Source organism: Chiloscyllium plagiosum, unplaced genomic scaffold (genome assembly GCF_037043375.1).
Source record: "Chiloscyllium plagiosum isolate Xiang-an unplaced genomic scaffold, Cpla_swu_hap1 HiC_scaffold_34, whole genome shotgun sequence".
Taxonomy (NCBI): Eukaryota; Metazoa; Chordata; class Chondrichthyes; order Orectolobiformes; family Hemiscylliidae; genus Chiloscyllium; species Chiloscyllium plagiosum.
This window is the reverse complement of record NW_028270172.1, coordinates 14,905,992-14,929,337: the sequence shown is the minus strand read 5'-3', so window position 1 is coordinate 14,929,337 and position 23,346 is coordinate 14,905,992. Positions and strand designations below refer to the sequence as shown.

The window sequence follows — 23,346 nt, the reverse complement described above, 5'->3', positions numbered from 1 at the left end:
CTGTAATGGATGAGTTGTTCAATGAGGAAAGGCTGGACAGACTAGGTTTGTACCTTATAGAGTTTAGAAGAGCAAGAGATGACTTGATTGAAACATACCATCAGACCATAAGACACGGAAGCAGAATTAGGCCATTCAGTCCATCAAGTCTGCTTCACCATTCAATCATGGCTGACACATTTCTCAACCCCATTCTCCTGCCTTCTCCCTGTAACCCTTGATCCCCCTTACCAATCAAGAACTTATCTCTGTCTTAAATATACTCAATGACTTGGCCTCCACAGCCCTCCGCAGCAATGAGTTCCACAGTTTCACCACCCTCTGCCTGAACAAATTTCTTCTCATCTCCCTTCTGAAGAGCCATCTAAAGGCCCCAGGTCTTACTTTCTCCTACTGGTGGAAACATCTCCTTCACCTCTCATCCTTCTAAATGCTGAGTAAGACCTAGAGTCCTCAACCGCTCCTGATATGACAAGCCCTTCATCCCAGGATCACCCCCATGATCATCGTCTGGACTACCTCCAATGCCAGCACATCCTTCCCTCAATACAGAGCCCAAAACTGTTCACAATTTTCCAAACATGGCCTGACCAGACCCTTGTACAGCCTCAGCAGTACATTTCTGTTCTTGTTGTCTCGCTCTCATGAAATGAATACTGACATTGCATTTTCCTTCCTAACTACCAACCGAAGCTGCATGTTAACCTTAAGAGGAAGGTGGACAGGAATGTGGATTTGAGGTTATAATAGGACCAGCTATGATTTTATTGAACAGCAGAACTTGCTTGTGGTGCTGAACAGCGTACTCCTGCACCTTGTAAAATAAACTGATGACGGTGCTAGGCAAATGAAAGGAGGAAATGGGTCAGTAAAGATGGGTCAAGAGGAAACAAAAACAGCAAGTCTAGCAGCATCCGTGCAGAGAAATCAGACTGAACGTTTTGGGTCAAGCGACCCTTCCTCAGAATGGGCCTAGAGGAGGTGTGAATGACAATCACAGAATCATTATCAGAATCCGCTGAGAACATAGGTGCAATGGTTGTGATTGACTTGCTTGTTGATTGGCAGAATGCAGAGCAATTGGGGAACCAGCCAATATCAAACATAGTGAACCAGAAAGAAACCTCTCTTTTATCCCATATTTACTACTCAAACTGTAATTGCATTTTTCCTTATGCACTGTGTTGAATTTAGTTTAAACCATATCATGCTATTGAGCTACAAGCTATCTCATAAGGCCTGGTCTTCAACCATTTGGTTTGATCGTGGACAACAAGTGCTATCACAAACAATGTTTCATTAACTATGTGCACAACAAAAGCATGCACTCTGTACTGTGACGTGGAGAAAAATGTCCGCATTGCACACATTTCTCCCTTCCCCAAACTTACAGAATCACAGGATTCTGTTAAATGATTATTTTATTATTCATTTACTTCTATTGCTCTGGATGACAATTACCAAATATAGATACTCTGAGAGAACTGATTATTAGACATGTAGGAGCAAATTTCTGAGGATGCTAGAATTTAGATTAGATTAGATTACTTACAGTGTGGAAACAGGCCCTTCGGCCCAACAAGTCCACACTGACCTGCCGAAACACAACCCACCCAGACCCATTCCCCTACATTTACCCTTTCACCTAACACTACAGGCAATTTAGCCTGGCCAATTCACCTGACCCTGCACATCTTTGGACTGTGGGAGGAAACCGGAGCACCCGGAGGAAACCCATGCAGACACAGCGAGAATGTGCAAACTCCACACAGTCAGTCGCCTGAGGCAGGAATTGAACCCGGGTCTCTGGCGCTGTGAGGCAGCAGTGCCAACCACTGTGCCACCGTGCCACCCACAGTGGCATTCTGCCATTCTGTATTGAAAACAAAAATTGCTGGAGATCACATCAGAACTCTGAAGAGTCATCCAGACTTGAAATATTAGCTGTCTTCTCTTCCTGGATGCTGCCTGACCAGCTGTGATCTCCAGCATTTGTTGTTTTCAGTAATTATTAGACATCTTGGGGCTCTCCACTTTTTGAAAGTACAGAAGTTCTGAACCAGAAGCGAATCACCTTGACCAAAATGAACATACGAACAAATGAAAAATATTTTTGATGAGCCATTTTTAACTTTAATCTTTACTGGCTGCCGCCAGTGCATGAAATGGAATTGAATTTCATTCAAAAAGTAAAACCCCTCTAGTTAATAGGTGCAAAAAAAACCCTTCATCATTTTTCTGTGTTTCAATAGGAGTTTGGCCCCTGTTTTGGCAAAAACAGTCATTTGAGCCCATTTTAGACATAACTTACTCTCATGCTCAGCTTTGGAATCTGCAGGGGTACAGTCTTCTGAACAGCAAGGGTCTGCCCTGTTTCATTGATCCGGCCACTGATGAAAAAGTGCAGGATGGACTGTTCAACAAGGTGATCGACATAGTCCTTTGACTTGATCTTCACTTGTGCCTGATGAACTGAGGGCAGTGATATGACTAGGTTAGAAAACCATCTTTGAACAGAAGATTGTTGTCCTTTGTTTTGAAGTTAGAACCTGTCGTTTCACTTTAATGTTTTTATCAAAATGTGTGTTGCTTTGTCCAAATAGTTGTTTTCCACCAATTCAGCTCAAATTGATCACTCCATTAACTGTAAAAATGCACATCCAGTCCAACTGTCTCATATATCCCAGATGTGAAGAATTGAGTGTAAAAACAGTATGTACCACCACATAACAACAGCTGATAATAATCTAGGAACAAAACATACTCTTCTGAGGTAATGAATTTAAGGATAGTTGACTCACAGAGAAGATAGCTCTCACAGAAAGAACAACTGTGAAAAAATTGCAGTCTGGATTGAAAACTAGCTTAATGTTAAAAGGCAGGTAATTAATAAATGTAGAAATGTATAATGAACTGAATAGTATGGAGGTTATGAAGTTATTATATGCAGTGTATGCACTCGTAGGTCTCTTCTGGATTTTAATTCCTCAGTGTGAAGTTTAGGAAATAACTATGCAATGTTGCAAATACGTATGATAAACAGAATGAAAAGAGCATTTGAAGAACAGAATGATTATTGATAGGTTTTAATCAGTCTCAAATGGTGGTGAAACCGAATGAAATTGATCACGCTCATTAGCACAGTTTCTGTTGCAGACTGGGATTGATGCTGGGAGTGAATTAGGGATGAGGTATTCCTGACACACATCAATATGAAACAGCAACACTGCCACCTTTCATTTATGAAGCGCCTTCAAAGTAATAAATCATTCCAAAGGGCTTCACAAGTGTTGTCAAACATAAAAATTGCACACTGAGTCTCGGGAGGATACACTCAAACAGATAACCAGAAACATGGTCAAAAGGAACTGTTTGTTAGGGAGTGTCTGAAAGGAAGAGAAAGAGGTGGAAAGGTTCACAGAGGGAACTCCAGAACTTAGCATCCAGGCATTGGGGGTGCATCAGTTCATGGAGGGTTACTAAAATTAGGAATGTGGAGGCAAGTCAGAATTGGAGAAGCCTAGATGTGAGGGGTTGCAGGGCTTGAGAGGTTACAGAGACAGGGGTGGGTGAGAGCACTATTTCCTTCTGCTTCCTCATTCGCCACCTTGGAGTCTGGAGGTTTATTATCTTTAGGAAGGAAGAAATTAGACTTCAGTGCAGTCAATAAAAAGACCTTGTATTTAAGTACCAGGAGTCTTGGGTATGACAACAGCCACAAAAACATCAAGGTCTTTGGATGTATCTGTGGAGGCATTGCAGATGGAAGTCAGAGCAGAAAGGCGCTGTTTCAGGGGCCCTTAGAAGAGGTGATCCATAAAGAAGGTGTTAAAATGTGATAATGGAGGGAACTAGCAGAGACAGTCAAACCAATCTCCACTACCACAGGAACAGTCAGAAAGTACCAGACCAGCTTCAATGACTCACACAATTGGTTGAAATATGTTAATGCACTTGTCTCAACACAGCCTGGGACTGCAGCATTGTAATAATGGTGCTTGACAAGTAACCCAAGGTTCAGGTTAACGTTCTGGGAATGAAAGTTCAACACTCTCTATTGCTCCTTAACATTCAATAGAATACCATCACTGAATACCCTGCTATCAACATCCTGGGTGTTACCATTGACCAGAAAATGACCTGGACAAGTCACATACATACTATGACTACAAGAGCAGGTCAAAGGTCAGGAACTCTTCAGCAAGTAACTCACCTCCTTACTCTTTCATGCTTGTTCACAAGCCATACATCAGGAAAGTAATAGAATGCTTGGCACTTGTCTGGTCGAATATAGCTTTGACAACACTCAAGAATTGGAGGAGCCAGTGCTGGACTGGGGTGGTTGATGAAGAGCTGCGCTCCGAAAGCTTGTGCTTCCAAATAAATCTGTTGGACCATAACCTGGTGTTGTGAGATTTTTAACTTTGAACACTCAAGAAGCTCAACATAAAAAGACTTTGGGAGTGCAGGGTCATAGTTCCTTGAAAGTGGAGTTGCAGGTAGATAGCTTAATGAAGACAGCGTTCGGTATGCTTGCCTTTATTGGTCAGTGCACTGTATAGGAGTTGAGAGGTCATGTTGCAGCTGTACAGGACATTGGTTAGGCCGCTTTTGGAACGCTGCATCCAATTCTGATCTCCCTGATATAGGAAAGGTATCATTAAACTTGAAAAGATTTGGAAAAAAGATTTTCAAGGATGTTGCCAGGGTTGGAGGATTTGAGCTACAGGGAGAGTCTGAACAGGCTGGGGCTGTTTTCCCTGGAGCACTGAAGGCTGAGGAGGTTTATAAAATCATTGATATGGCGAATAGCCAAGGTCTTTTCCCTGGTGTGGGGAAATCCAAAACTGGAGGGCATAGGTTTAAGGTGAGAGGGTGGTGCATGTATGGAATGAGCTGCCAGAGGAAGTGGTACAATTTTAGCATTTAAAAGGCCTCTGGATGGGTATATGAATAGGAAAGGTTCAGAGGGATATGGGCCAAGTGCTGGCAAATGAGATTAGATTAGGTTAGGATATCTGGTCGACATGGACGAGTGGGACCGAAGGGTCCATTTCCATGCTGTACTGCTCTATGATTCTATGACCGTGCTGAACAAAGTAACTCATCGATCATCACTCCATCCATTACCTTAATAATTCACACTTTCCACTATCAATGCATAATGGCAGCATAGTGTACAATATACAAGGTGTAATGCAGCAGCTCCCAAGCTTGTAACCTCCACAAAGCCAGCAGATGCACAGGAACACCCCTACATGCAAGTCCTCCTCCAAGACAGACACCATGTTAATTTGGAACCATATTTTAGCATTTGGTCACTGTCACTGGGTTGAAAACCTGAACCCATTTCTTAACAGTGAGTGTACTTACAGCAGATGGTTGTAATTTTTCCAGCAGGCAATTCACCACCCACTTCTCAAGGGAAATTAGGAGGGGGGGGCCACAAATGTAGGACAAGGCCAGCAATCCCAACATTTTATGAAAATATAAAAATATAACTGCACATCCACTCAGCCCTTGACCTTTCTGAACCCCTGCAACAGCAATCTCACCAAATGCTGGATTATTGCATACACTGACCAGTCACACTCTTAACTTGCCATACACTCCACACAGACTACTTCATTTCTTCAAAATCTTTATTTAAAGTGGCAATGCACCTCCATATCTCACCTTCAGGAGATGCATGTGTTCATCTGGGGTCAAGTTTTGCAGGCATGTTACATTCACTTTCACACTCTGTCCAAAAGGTACAAGTGACTTACTGTCAGTTGCAGAGAAATGCAATTGGGGAGCACTATCATAATGGAAGTTACTCTTTCAACAGGAAGCGGGAACACTCCAAGTTCTGGACTGATGCGTCTGCAGGGGAAGCTAAAGACAGAGCTAAGTGGGCAAAATAAGGTTGGTTGGAGAAGACAAGGCAATAATCAGCAAAAATCCCATCAATTTTGTGCAATTTCTCAAAGCATTGCTATGCCCTTATACTCAGCATGTAGCTTCTCAAGAGATGATGTCACTGCCTACACAGCTGAACAAGAGCGTCAGACTTTTAAGTGACGGGGGGTTACCTTGCAGGAAGTGTTGCTGCACTCCATCTGGTGTAGGAGCACCTACAGTGCTGTATGAAAGGGAGTTCCAAGTTTTTGTCACAGTGACAGTGAAGGAACAGTGATATTGTTCCAAATTTTTTTTTTGTTTATTCATTTTTATGGGATATGGGTGTCGTTGGCTGGGCCAGCATACATTGCTAAACTCTAATTGCCCTTGGAGAAGGTGGGGGTGAGCTGCCTTCTTGAACCGCTGCAGTCCATGTGCTGTGGGTTGACCCACAATGCTCTTAGGGAGGGAATTCCAGGATTTTGACCCAGTAACAGTGAACATATATTTCCAAGTTAGGATGGTAAGTGACTTGGAGGGGAACTTCCCATGTATGGCGCTCCCGTGTATCTGCTTGTCCTTCTAGGTGGAAGTGGTCGTGGGTTTGGAAGGTACTGTCTGAGGATCTTTGGTGAATTTCTGCAGTGCATCTTGTAGATAGTACACACTGCTGCTACTGAGCATCGGTGGTGGAGGGAGTGAATGTTTGTGGATGTGTTGCTAATCAAGCAGACTGTTTTGTCCCGGATGGTATCAAGCTTCTTGATTGTTGTTGGAACTGCCCCCACCAAGTGGGGAGTATTCCATTATAACCCTGACTTGAGCCTTGTAGATGGTGGACAGGCTTTGGGGAGTCAAGAGGTGAGTTACTCGCTGCATTATTCCTAGCCTCTGACCTACTCACGTAGCCACTGTCTTTACGTGGTGAGTTGAGTTGAGTTTCTGGTCAATGATAAGCCCTAGGATGTTGATAGTACAGGATTCAGTGATGAAAGCACCATTGAATGTTATGGGTGGTAGTTAGATTGTCTGTTATTGATGATGGTCATAGCCTGGCATTTGTGTGGCACGAATGTTACTAAATCAGCATTGTGTAGGATTGGAGGAACACTTGCATGTGATGGTGTTCCCATGCATCTGTTGCTCTAGCCTTATACAAAGATTGCAGTTTGGACGTTCGGACATTTGTTCTCCTGCTATTTTCACCCCAACTCAATAATGACACGAGGTTAGTTGTGTACCACAATGAGTTGTCATTGGATGAAATGCATGAGAAGGAATGGTGGGTATTTGTAAATCCAACAGCTGAAGGTGCTATTTATTGTGATCAGAATGCTTCAGAGTAACTATTGAACATTGAGGATCATGTCTGTTTGGCTTCGTCAGGCGTGTTGTCCAAGCCCCCTTTAGGAACATGAAACTTCATTTGAACTTACGTCCTGCCTGCGGCCATCTCCAGATTCTGAGATAATCAATGCAGAGAGTAAGGAGGTGAGTTACTTGTAGAGATCTATGGAAGCTAACCTGATATGACCGACCAATAGTTCCTCTTTCTTCCAGAAAGGTGGCTTCCCATTGGCAAACTCATTGATGCCAAAAATAGCACTGGGGCGAAATAGTCTGAATGACCCACACAGACGACCCATGTCTGAACGAACCACGCATCAAGTGAAAATTCAAGATCACAGCAAAGAAAATGAGCAAAACTTAGCTGTTGCAAAATTCAAAATAGTTTCCATTCCATATACCCACCAGCAACACGGAAATCAGATCCAACTGATTTCAATTTCCCAACTGTATAGGAGAATAAGTCTTATTGGATGCCATTTAGAAATGATGTCCCTGCAGGTTTGAACATTAAGAAGTGGAACCTCCACCCCAAATAAATATTTAAATGAAGCATGCATATATGGCTGCTCCCTCACCAAACCCCCAATAACCCCATAACTGGATCACAATACACCGGTAATCAGAAAATCCAGAACAATGGGTCTCACCTTGATGAGGTTCCACAGTGACTTTAATGGTCTCCCTCTTAAATTCAATTTTTGGAACTCCAGTGTAGAACACCACGGTGCCACTGAGAAAAACAGTTGTACTGCGTTTTTCATTGCTGTTGTTTTGGAGTTCTATGCCAACAAAGAAGTTGGTACCAAGGAGGACATTCTCAGGAACATGCATGTTTAAAGATACATCCATTGTGACCTCAGTTACAGCTTGTTCCTTCTTCAGCCCGTATTGGATTGCTGTGTTCAGTGCCATCCTCTCCTCTGGACTACCTAAAGAGAGTGGTAACAAAAAAAGGAATGGCGATGAGGTCTGCCTATGAGGTAATTTTACAAGAACTAGAGGGCATAGGTTTAGGGTGAGAGGGGAAAGATTTAAAAGGGACCTAAGGGGCAGCTTTTTCACACAGAGGGTGGTGCGTGTATGGAATAAGTTGCCAGAGGAAGTGGTGGACACGGGTACAATTACAACATTTAAAAGGCATCTGGATGGGTGTATGAACAGGGAAGGGTTTAAGAGGGATGTGGGCCTCTAAAATTGGATTAGATTAGGTTAGGATATCTGGTCAGCATGGACGAGTTGGACTGAAGGGTCTGTTTCCGTGTTGGACATCTCTATAACTCTACGCCGCCATATGCATTGTTCATCAGGATTAATAAATGGTAAGTGTTGGGGAAACTCAGCATCTTGCGAAGAGAAACTGTGTCACCTTTGAAGCTTAATGTGACTCTTATTTGGAACTGAAAAGGGGACTGATCATAGGTTTATTCAATGGGAGGGTAGATTCATAAGATGACCTCTCTTCCAAAGTGCTGTGCAAAGTCACGATATCTCATAGGGATCGATTTTGGGGCATCCCTCTTCATAGACAGGAGGGATAGTTGCCCCTGAAAATGGAGTGGAAAACCTGCTCTTTAATCCTATTTGCTTAAGACTTCCTCCCCCTTGCCACTTTGCAAATGTAACTTATGTCTGCTGGAAGTCATGCTATGCAGTAATTCTCCTCACAGCTAAATTCGATTTAAATTAAAAATTTATTCATGTAGAATTAAAAATTCATTAACCTGGATTGTTTGAAAGTTGGCATCTATAGATCACAATTCTGATGTGGCAGATTAGTGCATTTTTAACATCACATATCTCACTCCAATTGTGTTTTCTGAAAGCTTTTACTGCTGAACTTGATTTCTCTGTTACTTGAATTCCTTTCCTCTCACTCCCTTTACTATATCTTTCACTTCCTGTACAAGATAAACCGGCTTCACTCTCTACTCATATACCATTCCTGTTTCATTAATTTAGTGTTTCAGTCTTCCTCCACCCTTGCCATGCATCAAGTAATTTGCTACTTTGAAATTTGGCCAGTAGATTTTAGCTGTGATGACAGGGTGGCTAGTTATTTATGGATGAGAAATTGCTTAGCATCAGCCTGTCAGTGCAAACTGGGTAGAAAGAAGAGTCTTCTGTTATAACGGGAGGCTTAGGCTTATGCAGTATTGGCCTTGGGCTCCACTTACATCAGACTGGTGAACTGCATAGAGCTCACAGTGTCCCGAGGCAACATGTTGGTAAGGCTGGTTTGAATTTCAGCCCAATGTATCATCAACAGTGGCTCTTGGCAGTTTGTGAATGAGGGACTAAGTGATTGGGACTGTGTGAGCACAGACAGAGGGAGATAAGTGAACAGTAGGAACAGGGGTGATCAGGATTGACAGTGAAACAGACTTGCCAAATTATGCATCTTGGTGCCCATTTGAAGATTGAAAAACAGTGTAGCATTGTTGAATTTCCAGGCCCAAAATATTCATGGCAATCAGTGTTTTATTTCCTGTTCAAGCAGTGTGGAACATTGAAACATTCCTGTTACAGTGTTCCATATTTGCTGCATGCTTAACAATTAGCCAAGACTTAAACGCTTTGTAATTCTCATTAACGTGACAGATTGGTACAGATAAACCGATTTTATGCTTTTGAATTAAAGGTCATATTAATGTCAGAATTAGGAAGAATAAAATGTTTAAACGTTTGGCAATTAAATAAAGGTTAAGGAAAGGAAATATAGATGCAGATATTACAGAATTAAAATAATGCAGATCATAAAATAGCAAGCTTTAAATTCGGCGCAGATTTTCTTGCTGGCTTGCCCATTGCTGATGAGTGAGACGTGCAGTTTCAAGACTCTTTCAACAACCATCATACCCTTCACATCATCACCATCACCTTCTGCACTCCTTCCCCCATCATATCCTTCACATCATCACCATCACCTTATGCACTCCTTCCCCCATCATATCCTTCACATCTTCACCATCGCCTTCTGCACTCCTTCCCCCATCATATCCTTCACATCATCACCATCGCCTTCTGCACTCCTTCCCCCATCATATCCTTCACATCATCACCATCACCTTCTGCGCTCCTTCCCCCATCATACCCTTCACATCATCACCATCACCTTCTGCACTCCTTCCCCCATCATACCCTTCACATCATCACCATCACCTTATGCACTCCTTCCCCCATCATATCCTTCACATCATCACCATCACCTTCTGCACTCCTTCCCCCATCATATCCTTCACATCATCACCATCACCTTCTGCACTCCTTCCCCCATCATACCCTGCACATCATCACCATCACCTTCTGCACTCCTTCCCCCATCATACCCTGCACATCATCACCATCGCCTTCTGCACTCCTTCCCCCATCATACCCTGCACATCATCACCATCACCTTCTGTGCTCCTTCCCCCATCATACCCTTCACATCATCACCATCACCTTATGCACTCCTTCCCCCATCATATCCTTCACATCATCACCATCACCTTATGCACTCCTTCCCCCATCATATCCTTCACATCATCACCATCGCCTTCTGCACTCCTTCCCCCATCATATCCTTCACATCATCACCATCACCTTATGCACTCCTTCCCCCATCATATCCTTCACATCATCACCATCACCTTCTGCACTCCTTCCCCCATCATACCCTGCACATCATCACCATCACCTTCTGCGCTCCTTCCCCCATCATACCCTTCACATCATCACCATCACCTTATGCACTCCTTCCCCCATCATATCCTTCACATCATCACCATCGCCTTCTGCACTCCTTCCCCCATCATACCCTGCACATCATCACCATCACCTTCTGCACTCCTTCCCCCATCATACCCTGCACATCATCACCATCGCCTTCTGCACTCCTTCCCCCATCATACCCTTCACATCATCACCATCACCTTCTGCACTCCTTCCCCCATCATACCCTGCACATCATCACCATCGCCTTCTGCACTCCTTCCCCCATCATACCCTGCACATCATCACCATCACCTTCTGCGCTCCTTCCCCCATCATACCCTTCACATCATCACCATCACCTTATGCACTCCTTCCCCCATCATATCCTTCACATCATCACCATCACCTTATGCACTCCTTCCCCCATCATATCCTTCACATCATCACCATCACCTTATGCACTCCTTCCCCCATCATACCCTGCACATCATCACCATCTCCTTCTGCACTCCTTCCCCCATCATATCCTTCACATCATCACCATCACCTTCTGCACTCCTTCCCCCATCATATCCTTCACATCATCACCATCACCTTCTGCACTCCTTCCCCCATCATATCCTTCACATCATCACCATCACATCTGCACTCCTTCCCCCATCATATCCTTCACATCATCACCATCACCTTCTGCACTCCTTCCCCCATCATATCCTTCACATCATTACCATCACCTTCTGCACTCCTTCCCCCATCATACCCTGCACATCATCACCATCACCTTCTGCACTCCTTCCCCCATCATACCCTGCACATCATCACCATCGCCTTCTGCACTCCTTCCCCCATCATATCCTTCACATCATCACCATCACCTTATGCACTCCTTCCCCCATCATATCCTTCACATCATCACCATCGCCTTCTGCACTCCTTCCCCCATCATATCCTTCACATCATCACCATCACCTTCTGCACTCCTTCCCCCTTCATATCCTTCACATCATCACCATCGCCTTCTGCACTCCTTCCCCCATCATATCCTTCACATCATCACCATCACCTTCTGCACTCCTTCCCCCATCATATCCTTCACATCATCACCATCACCTTCTGCACTCCTTCCCCCATCATACCCTGCACATCATCACCATCACCTTCTGCACTCCTTCCCCCATCATACCCTGCACATCATCACCATCACCTTCTGCACTCCTTCCCCCATCATACCCTGCACATCACCATCACCTTCTGCACTCCTTCCCCCATCATACCCTGCACATCATCACCATCACCTTCTGCACTCCTTCCCCCATCATACCCTGCACATCATCACCATCACCTTCTGCACTCCTTCCCCCATCATATCCTTCACATCATCACCATCACCTTCTGCACTCCTTCCCCCATCATATCCTTCACATCATTACCATCACCTTCTGCACTCCTTCCCCCATCATATCCTTCACATCATCACCATCACCTTCTGCACTCCTTCCCCCATCATACCCTGCACATCATCACCATCACCTTCTGCACTCCTTCCCCCATCATACCCTGCACATCATCATCATCACCATCGCCTTCTGCACTCCTTCCCCCATCATATCCTTCACATCATCACCATCACCTTATGCACTCCTTCCCCCATCATATCCTTCACATCATCACCATCGCCTTCTGCACTCCTTCCCCCTTCATATCCTTCACATCATCACCATCGCCTTCTGCACTCCTTCCCCCATCATATCCTTCACATCATCACCATCACCTTCTGCACTCCTTCCCCCATCATATCCTTCACATCATCATCATCACCTTCTGCACTCCTTCCCCCATCATACCCTTCACATCATCACCATCACCTTATGCACTCCTTCCCCCATCATATCCTTCACATCTTCACCATCGCCTTCTGCACTCCTTCCCCCATCATACCCTGCACATCATCACCATCGCCTTCTGCACTCCTTCCCCCATCATACCCTTCACATCATCACCATCACCTTCTGCACTCCTTCCCCCATCATACCCTGCACATCATCACCATCGCCTTCTGCACTCCTTCCCCCATCATACCCTGCACATCATCACCATCACCTTCTGCGCTCCTTCCCCCATCATACCCTTCACATCATCACCATCACCTTATGCACTCCTTCCCCCATCATATCCTTCACATCATCACCATCACCTTATGCACTCCTTCCCCCATCATATCCTTCACATCATCACCATCACCTTATGCACTCCTTCCCCCATCATACCCTGCACATCATCACCATCGCCTTCTGCACTCCTTCCCCATCATATCCTTCACATCATCACCATCGCCTTCTGCACTCCTTCCCCCATCATATCCTTCACATCATCACCATCACCTTCTGCACTCCTTCCCCCATCATACCCTGCACATCATCACCATCACCTTCTGCACTCCTTCCCCCATCATATCCTTCACATCATCACCATCTCCTTCTGCACTCCTTCCCCCATCATATCCTTCACATCATCACCATCACCTTCTGCACTCCTTCCCCCATCATATCCTTCACATCATCACCATCACCTTCTGCACTCCTTCCCCCATCATATCCTTCACATCATCACCATCACATCTGCACTCCTTCCCCCATCATATCCTTCACATCATCACCATCACCTTCTGCACTCCTTCCCCCATCATATCCTTCACATCATTACCATCACCTTCTGCACTCCTTCCCCCATCATACCCTGCACATCATCACCATCACCTTCTGCACTCCTTCCCCCATCATACCCTGCACATCATCACCATCGCCTTCTGCACTCCTTCCCCCATCATATCCTTCACATCATCACCATCACCTTATGCACTCCTTCCCCCATCATATCCTTCACATCATCACCATCGCCTTCTGCACTCCTTCCCCCATCATATCCTTCACATCATCACCATCACCTTCTGCACTCCTTCCCCCTTCATATCCTTCACATCATCACCATCGCCTTCTGCACTCCTTCCCCCATCATATCCTTCACATCATCACCATCACCTTCTGCACTCCTTCCCCCATCATATCCTTCACATCATCACCATCACCTTCTGCACTCCTTCCCCCATCATACCCTGCACATCATCACCATCACCTTCTGCACTCCTTCCCCCATCATACCCTGCACATCATCACCATCACCTTCTGCACTCCTTCCCCCATCATACCCTGCACATCACCATCACCTTCTGCACTCCTTCCCCCATCATACCCTGCACATCATCACCATCACCTTCTGCACTCCTTCCCCCATCATACCCTGCACATCATCACCATCACCTTCTGCACTCCTTCCCCCATCATATCCTTCACATCATCACCATCACCTTCTGCACTCCTTCCCCCATCATATCCTTCACATCATTACCATCACCTTCTGCACTCCTTCCCCCATCATATCCTTCACATCATCACCATCACCTTCTGCACTCCTTCCCCCATCATACCCTGCACATCATCACCATCACCTTCTGCACTCCTTCCCCCATCATACCCTGCACATCATCATCATCACCATCGCCTTCTGCACTCCTTCCCCCATCATATCCTTCACATCATCACCATCACCTTATGCACTCCTTCCCCCATCATATCCTTCACATCATCACCATCGCCTTCTGCACTCCTTCCCCCATCATATCCTTCACATCATCACCATCACCTTCTGCACTCCTTCCCCCATCATATCCTTCACATCATCATCATCACCTTCTGCACTCCTTCCCCCATCATACCCTGCACATCATCACCATCGCCTTCTGCACTCCTTCCCCCATCATACCCTGCACATCATCACCATCACCTTCTGCATTCCTTTCCCCATCATACCCTGCACATCATCACCATCACCTTCTGCACTCCTTCCCCCATCATACCCTTCACATCATCACCATCACCTTCTGCACTCCTTCCCCCATCATACCCTACACATCATCACCATCACCTTCTGCACTCCTTCCCCCATCATACCCTGCACATCATCACCATCACCTTCTGCACTCCTTCCCCCATCATATCCTTCACATCATCACCATCACCTTCTGCACTCCTTCCCCCATCATGTCCTTCACATCATCACCATCACCTTCTCCACCCCACACCCTTCCCTTCTCTTCACTGTCGTGTTTTCTCTTTGGGAAATTTCCCACTTGAAACCTGAGCTGTAGACATGGCAACATGTTGGCCTGAATTGATTTTGACAGAAGATACCCAAAGATTACATTTCAAAAAGAGGAGCTTTAATATGGTCAGAAAATAGAATAACCCACTTGCAGAGAAAAGGAAACAAACACATTCATGTGAAAGGAGTGACTTGTAGTTTGAACATTGCAATCCACAAATTCAGAACAAATAAGGGGAGGACAATCCCTTGAACTTTAAGGTTTCATCTATCTGGCCTACATGTGACACACAGCCTTGGGTTGACTCTTAACCCCAATAATCTCCAGCCCCGAAATGGCCCTATCAAGCCACACTGCTCAAGGAGTAACTAGAGAAAGGTAATAAATGCTGTCCTTGCCATCAATGCCCACACCCCATGAAATAATAAAGAAAAAAATAAATTGTCAGCTTCCCTGGGACTTCCCAAATCTCAGGTCAGGGGTGTAATGAAATGTTCCTCACTTACCACAATGAGTGCAGCTCCCATATAACACATGACGCTCAATACCATCAAGGACAAAGCAGCCTGTTGACTTGTACCATGTCCATCACCTTCAATATTCACTCCCTCCAACACCAGCGCCAGTGTTTACATAATAAACTGCAGCAACTCACCAAGGCTCCTTGGGGAGCATATTCCAAACACACAGTCTCTACGATCTAGAATGGCCAGGAGAGCAGATGCATGGGAACACTATTACCTCTAGGTTCCCCATCAAGTCACTCACCACCCTGACTCACACTGCACCATTCTACACAGTCATGAGATCAGATCCTGGAACCCCCTCCCTAACAGTATATCTACATCACATGGATGGCAGCGGTTCAGACTGGTGGGTTCTCCACCATCTTCTCATGGGCAATTAGGGATGTGTAACCAATGTTGGCCGAACTAGCGACATCCACATTCCTATGAAAGAATAAAAATGACGACAGCTTACATGCTGTGAGGGTGTCTTAACACCATCAAAGGCACCAGTGGGTCTATGGTTATTCAACGAGTGAGACCAGTGTGGAAGATACCTCATCATGGGTGAGGTCTTAGCTAATTTACACCACCACTGACAAAATCCTTCAGGTTTAACTGATCCAGAGATTAAGTCACATGAGATCCAGGCTGAGTTGTAAGTTGCGTACAAAATTAACTTGATCATAGCACAACAGTTGGTAGTTGTGGAGGGGGTGTCTTTCTAACTGGAGGTCTGTGACCAGTGGGGTTCTGCAAGGGTCAGTGCTAGGTCCTCTCTTGTTTGTAATTTATATAAATTATTTGGATGAAAATATAGGAAGTCTGATTGGTAAGTTTGCAGACAACACTGAAGTAGAGTTGTGGATAGCGAGGAGGGTTGTCAAAGGATACAGCAAAATGTAGATCACTTGGAAAGTTGGGCACCGAAATGGCAGATGGATTTTAACCTGGGAGGTTAAAGAGGGAAGTTTACATTAAAAACTTTACAAGTCCCTTAGGAGCATTGATATACAAAGGGATCTTGGGATGCAAGTCCATAATTCCCTGGAAGTGGCAGTGTAAGTGGAAAAGGTGGTAAAGAAAACATACGTTATGTTTGTCTTCATTGGTCAGGGCACTGAGTAAAGAAGTTGGCAAGTCATGTTGCAGCTATATGAGATTGTAGTTAGACCACATTTGGAATGTTGTGTGCAATTCCAGTCACCACACTATAGGAAGGATGTGGAGGCTTTGGAGATGGTGCAAAGGAGGTTTGCCAGATTGTTGCCTGGATTGAAGTGTGATAACTATAAGGAGAGGCTGGATAAACTTTGTTTTCCCTCGAGCATCGGAGGCTGAGGGGCAACCAGATAGATGTATACAAAGTTATGAGAGGCATGACTAGGATGGATAGTCAGAGTCTTTTTCCCAGGGTAGAAATGTCAAACACTAGGGGATGTAGGTTGCAGTTGAGAGAGGAAAATATTAAAAGACATGTGCGAGGCAAGTTTTACATCAAGGTTAGTAGGTGCTTGGAGCGCACTGCTATGGGAGGTGAAAGCAAAAATGATAGCAATATTTAAGAGGCATTTAGACAGACACATTAACAGGCACGAAAGGGTGGGATATAGACCATATAAAGGTAGATGGGATCAGTCTAGAATATCATCATGGTCAGTACAAAGGCCGAAGGGCCTGTTCCTGTCCTGTACTGTTCTATACTTGATGTTCATTATGTGCTCAAGCTATTGCTGTTGTACGCGATGGACTAGATGAACCAATAGGTATTTTCATCAAGTCGTACAGCGCAGAAGAGGCCCTTTTGCCCATCAGGTCTGCACTGACAAAACGACTCTAAATCTACACCAATCCCACTTCCCAGTATTTGGCCCACAGCATTCAATGCTATGGCACTGCAAGTGCTCATCTGAGTATCTTTTAAAGGTTGTGAGCTTTCCCGCCTCAACTTGAAGATAGTGAGGACTGCAGACGCTGGAGAGTCAGAGTAGATAAAATGTGGAGCTGGATAAAGCACAGTAGGTCAAGCAGCATCAGAGTAGCAGGAGAGTCAACATTTCGGGCCAGGACCCTTCAACTACCTTCTGAAACAGTGCACTCCAGATCCCCATCACTTTCTTCAAATCCCCTCCAAACCACTTGCCTTTCATCCTAAGTTACACCACCTTGTTATTGACTCTACAACGAAGGGAATAGTTACATTTTATCCACCTTGTCATAATCTGAACCATCTTAATCAGGAGCCCTCTCAGTCATCTCTGCTCTAAAGGAAACAATCCAAGCTTATCCAGCTTCTCTCCGTCGCCAAAGAGCTCGAACGCAAGCAGCATCTGGTGAATCTCCTCTGAACCTCCTCCAGTGCAATCACATCCTTCCTTATAGCATGGTGACCAGACAGTTCCCTGCCCTGGTCGGAAGTGAAGACTGCACTTGCTGGAGATTAGAGCAAAAAGTGTGGTGCTGGCAAAGCACAGCTGGTCAGGCAGTATTCGAGGAGCGGGAAAATCAACATTTCGGGCAAAAGCCCTTGCCAACGTGAAAGAGTTTACAGATTTAAGAACTATTTGACTCAGCCACTTTGGTGTGTGAGCAAGATGGAATGACTCACATTAAATGAGTTGCCCAGGTGAGAAAGTTGCTTATGAAAAATAAAAATATGTGGATCAATGACCTGACATTTAAGATGGTTACATAATTGCTTTGCCTCCATGATTTTAAATATATTTTCACATAGGAATTTATCCTGTCAAATTTCAAAACAACTGATGATCTCCCTCATTTTAAGTTGATGGTGTGAAACTTTATGACTACATGCCACTTATTGGGGTGGCATGGTGGCTCAGTGGTTAGCACTGCTGCCTCACCGCACCAAGGTCCCAGGTTCAATTCCAGCCTCGGGCGACTGTCTGTGTGGAGTTTGCACATTCTTCCCGTGTCTGTATGGGGGTGCTTTGGTTTCCTCCCAAAGATGTGCAGGTCAGGTGAATTGCCCATGCTAAATTGCCCATAGTGTTAGGTGCATTAGTCAGAGGGAAATGGGTCTGGGTGGGTTACTCTTCGGAGGGTCGGTGTGGACTTGTTGGGCCGAAGGGCCTGTTTCCACACTGAAGGGAATCTAATTCATTTTTTAAAAACTAATAATTTATAGTGGGGGCCATGCAGCTTCTAGAAAATGAGGTTACTGGGATCTCAGATGAATAAACATTTGCTGAAATCACTACCTTTTATCAGAATTTAGCTGCTCTTTGCTTCAGCATTTTTGTCTTGTTTTTCTGAAGATGAAGCATCAAGAAGCTTCAGTTCAGAGTATGAAGCCAAGTTTTGTATGTAAGTCAGCAGCTTTTTTAAAATTTGAGTGCTTGATTACCAATAGCTTTTTCAAGCAGACTCTATTACACATATGCTAAGCTAATTATCTTTTTTGTAGCCTTCTGTATTAGAACCAGGTTTTTATCTATATCACAGGGGAGATTGTAGGATTGCGTGGGTCAGAAATAACAACTTATAAGTAACCCGCTTTCTAGTTAAATACTTGGAAAGAAGAGTAAATTTTTATAATGAGCAATTGAAGAAATGCTGAGAGTTCATTGGACAAGCACTGCTGCAAAACTAGCTTGGAGCCATGCAAGGAGAGATGAAAGTGAGCTGGGATTAACTGCAACAGAACAGGACAGAGGATGAACCCAAGACAAATGATGTCTCATTTCAGTTTATGTAGACTTGACACTGTCAGGAAGTTCTTTGGAATAATCCCCAAGACATCAAGTTATGGAGTCTCTTAACCCTAGTATTCTTGGTTCCCTATATTCTAGTTTAGAAGGTTGAGAGTTACTTCGTTGGAATGTATATAATTCTTCGGAGGCTTGATACAGTGGAACTGTTTTGTCCCTGGCTGGAGAGACTAAACCTGGATCACAGTTTTGAAATAAGGGATCAGCTACTTAGGTCCAAAACTGCCTGATAGTGTGGTGGAGGCAGCGGCCATTAAACAAATTGGATAATTTGAAGACAAAAGACTTGCAGCAAAATGGGACAAATGCTGGGCAGTGGGACTTAGCAAATTACTCAAACCTACAGAGACACAATGGGCTGAATCACCCTCTTTCTGTGATGTAACCATTCTCTAATTCTGAGAGAAATTTCTTCATTCAGATGAGTGCGAATCTTCGAAAATTTATCACCCCAGAAGAGTATGGAAGCTGCACTCATTGAGTATACTCAAGGCTGAGATCTGGACAGTTTCAGACACTAAAGGACTCAGCAGAGATGTTGGGACAAAGTGGGAAAGTAGAGTTGAGGTGGGCGATCAGCCATATTGGTACTGAACGGTGCAGCAGGCTTGAGGGACCATTTGCCCTCCAGCTGTTGCAATTGCCAATGGTTTCCAAAGAAATGCCTCAGTCCTCCTGCAATTCCAGCCTCCCACAAGTGGTGTCACTACTGCTTTGTGTATTGGGTCTTCACTACAGGTCTTTTTCAGTGTGTCACGTAGCAAGTGTCTTAAGCCTTGACATTAGTTGCCCAATTTAAAAAGATAAATAGGCTGTTTTGTTAATTGGGGAAACAAATATTGGAGAATCAATAAATGAAAGGCCAATGAGATCTCTGGTTCCGCAGCCATCTCAAAAACTGAAATATTGAATAAAGGCCTATGACTTTGACACAAATGTACAGTACTGGGAGGGCTTCCTGTGCTTGTCTGTCTATTAAATTTGAAGGAGTGCCCTGGAGGCTTCTGGATATAAGTTAAAGTTAAACATGGTGACGCTCCATGTTGAGAAAGTGTATTTGTAAAATTCAACCCTCGGGATAGGAAAAATATTTTCATCAAAATGTACATTGGACCACAATAACATGCTCAGGGTACAGTGCGGATACCTGTGGTCAGAGCATTTATTGAAGAAAACTAGCCTCTGCCTCACAAATGTGGCAATTGCAATGGAACAGCAACATACCCCCGGACCTTTGTAGAACAACTTTGAACTGACAACTTTGTAAAGAAAGGGAGACAAACAGAATTGATTTTATGGATGCATGGAGGGAATTTCTTGGAAAACCACAAGAATTATATGCACTCACAATTGATGGAGATTTTTCATGGTAATGACCCTGGACAGTATAGGCTGTCTGGAGCTAAGTCTCCCATTACCAAGACTGAGAGGCCAGTGCTCCAGGTAGACTTTAAGCCTCAGTCACAGCATCTTCCTGCAGCTTCTAAAGCTGCAAGGGTCTCGGGGTAGACCCTCCAGCTTTGAAGACCTGACTCTGTCCTTCACTGGACAGCAAGACCCCTCTCTGCCATTCTTGGGCCAAATGGAGGACCATTACAAGTGAGTGACTGTTTCCCGCACTGTGCCAGCTTTTGACCCTCACCTAAACCTGAAGGCAGGGGCTCAGGAGTCAATAGGGAAAATCCTGTCCCATGACAAAACACAGAGACAAGGAAACGTTTACTCAACAAAATCTGTTCGGAGACCCATTGGGGACAGGACCGCACTGCTTGCTGTAAAGGAGCATCGTAAATGCAATCAATAAAGTTTGTGTTTACAGTGTTTACCCTGTAGAAATCAAACAGAGTGACACTTCCTCCACCAGATCACATTAAATTTGTGGAAATCACATGAAATTCTCAGCAGTGTGACAGATTTCGCTGTAGTTTTAACAAATTGCCTAACGCATCAGCATTAAGAAAGGTCTCATTTCACCAAAATTTCACAGTTATATATAAATCCCACAGTTAGATTACGCCAAATAACACTTTTCCTCCCGCAGCAGTAAATTTTCACCTTGTGCTTTAAAACTGATTTTATCGAGCACGTTATGCTCATCAGTCTCAGCCTCAGGATTCTCTGCAGCAGCCTGATCATGTTCTCCATGTCCCATTTACAATATTTTCATGCTGTTGCTGTACTTGCAGCTCTGCAGGACAATGGCTTGTTAACCATCGGAAAAATCTGCATGAAGCCTTCTTCCCACACCTCTATGCAAACATTGATCTGTCAGACGTTCATATCCAATCTCAGTGAAATTAAATATTCAATGACTGTAACTTCCAAGGCAGCACAAATGTTGGATACAATAAGCCTTAATGCAGATTTGACTTTGCCAGGTGTATCAGCAGCATCCTTTTATTACTGATTTAAAAACCCGTGACCTTAATTGTCACAGACATTCCGCTGCCACACTGCTGTAATTTTGCTCTCAGCGCTGAGGAAAAAAGAGCGGTTTTTTCCAGTCATGTGAGAAACATACAATTGTTCACTGCATCCACACTTCCCCATAGACAAATGCTTAGACAAAGGCTTTTATACTGCAACATTGAAATTTAGAAGAATGAGGGGGGGGGGAGGTGCGGGGATCGGGGATCTCATAGAAACATAAAATCCTGATGGGACTGGACAGGCGAGATGCGGGAAAAATGTTCCCGATGTTGGGAATTTCCAGAACTGGGTCACAGCCATTCAGGACTGAAATGAGGATGTACTTCTTCACTCAGAGTTGTGAACCTCTGGAATTCTCTCCCACAGGAAGCTGTTGGGGCCAGTTCGATAGATATATTCAAGACATAGCTGGAGATGTCCCTTGCGGCTAAAGGAATCAAAGGGATATGGGGAGAGGATGGGAATGGGAAATTGAGATTGCATGATCAGCCATGATCGTATTGAATGGTGGTGTATTTCTGTGTATTACAGAGTGTTCGCATTCCAAAATATTTCTTTGGTCATAAAACACTTTTGAGATGAACACTTCAGCACAACATGTGCGCGTGAATCTGGAGGGGTGCAAGCAATTAATTGTAGATTTCTTTAAGCAAGCAGTTCTGCTTACTGAGGCACACAGATTATGAACCAGAAGTGCCAGTTAGAATTGTTTATTTCTTACTGAATGAAGTAAAGAAAACAAAGTAAGGGGAAGGAATAAAAGATGGAATCGAAAAAGAGAGCGAATTAAAGAAACAAAAATGAAAAGTTAAAAAGCATTATTACCAATTATTTACAATTTAAGCCAATGAGACTCCACAATTGCAAATATTCATAATCAATCCCAGACAGGTCATTTGGTAGTAATTAAGACTTGTCATGCCATTAAAAATTTATGCTGATCCACCACAGCAGTTATAGCATGAGAAGCCTACACTGATACATTAGGGCAAGACTGAGTGGGCGCAACATGATTAGAGTACTGCCTTTTGAATGTTACATTAAACTGAGACCACTTCTCCCTGCGCAGATAGATGTAAAAGACCCCATAGCTCTATTGCAAAGAAGGGGAGGCGTATCTTGAGAGTCCTGGCCAATATCAGATTTGACTTTCTTTATGTCTCCAAAAAAGAAGTACTGGAATGGGCAAGCTCTGAATTTATCTGGCAAGTTAGTGAATACCTATCAGGCAAATACAACATCAAAATGTTCACTGTATTTCAATGCTGAGAGCTCTGTACTCAGAGAAAAGCTTCGCAGGAGTAGAGCTATTCAGCACTGACTTCCTGATATTAACCACACTGATGGAAACTGTTGACAAATTTGATCCTAAATAATGTTGCTATTCTTTCTACTGCAAAATCCAGATATTGTTTGTGTAGCACATTGAGTGCAGTATTCCTACAGGGGTACAGTGACAACAAAATGAGCAAATGTTTTGACAGGTCCAAATACAGCATAAAATATTTACGACCTCGAAGCAGCACAGAAATGGAAGAAGTTAATGTGCAATTTGCCTCCAGCCGGATTTGTTCACCTGATGCAGCAATATGTA

At 44.2% G+C, this 23,346-nt stretch overlaps 1 protein-coding gene across 2 annotated transcripts in view; it reads right to left on the bottom strand.

Moving 5' to 3' along the window:
* LOC122564275 (coagulation factor XIII A chain-like) overlaps positions 1–23,346 on the bottom strand; it is a 118,730-nt gene that overhangs the window by 7,535 nt on the left and 87,849 nt on the right. For both annotated transcript variants that reach the window (XM_087978503.1, XM_087978502.1), the window contains exons 13-14: positions 7,881–8,162; positions 2,312–2,472 (exon numbers count right to left, since the gene is read on the bottom strand). In XM_087978503.1, the coding sequence (XP_087834629.1) occupies positions 2,312–2,472; positions 7,881–8,162 (443 nt within the window). The remainder of the gene's footprint in view (positions 1–2,311; positions 2,473–7,880; positions 8,163–23,346) is intronic.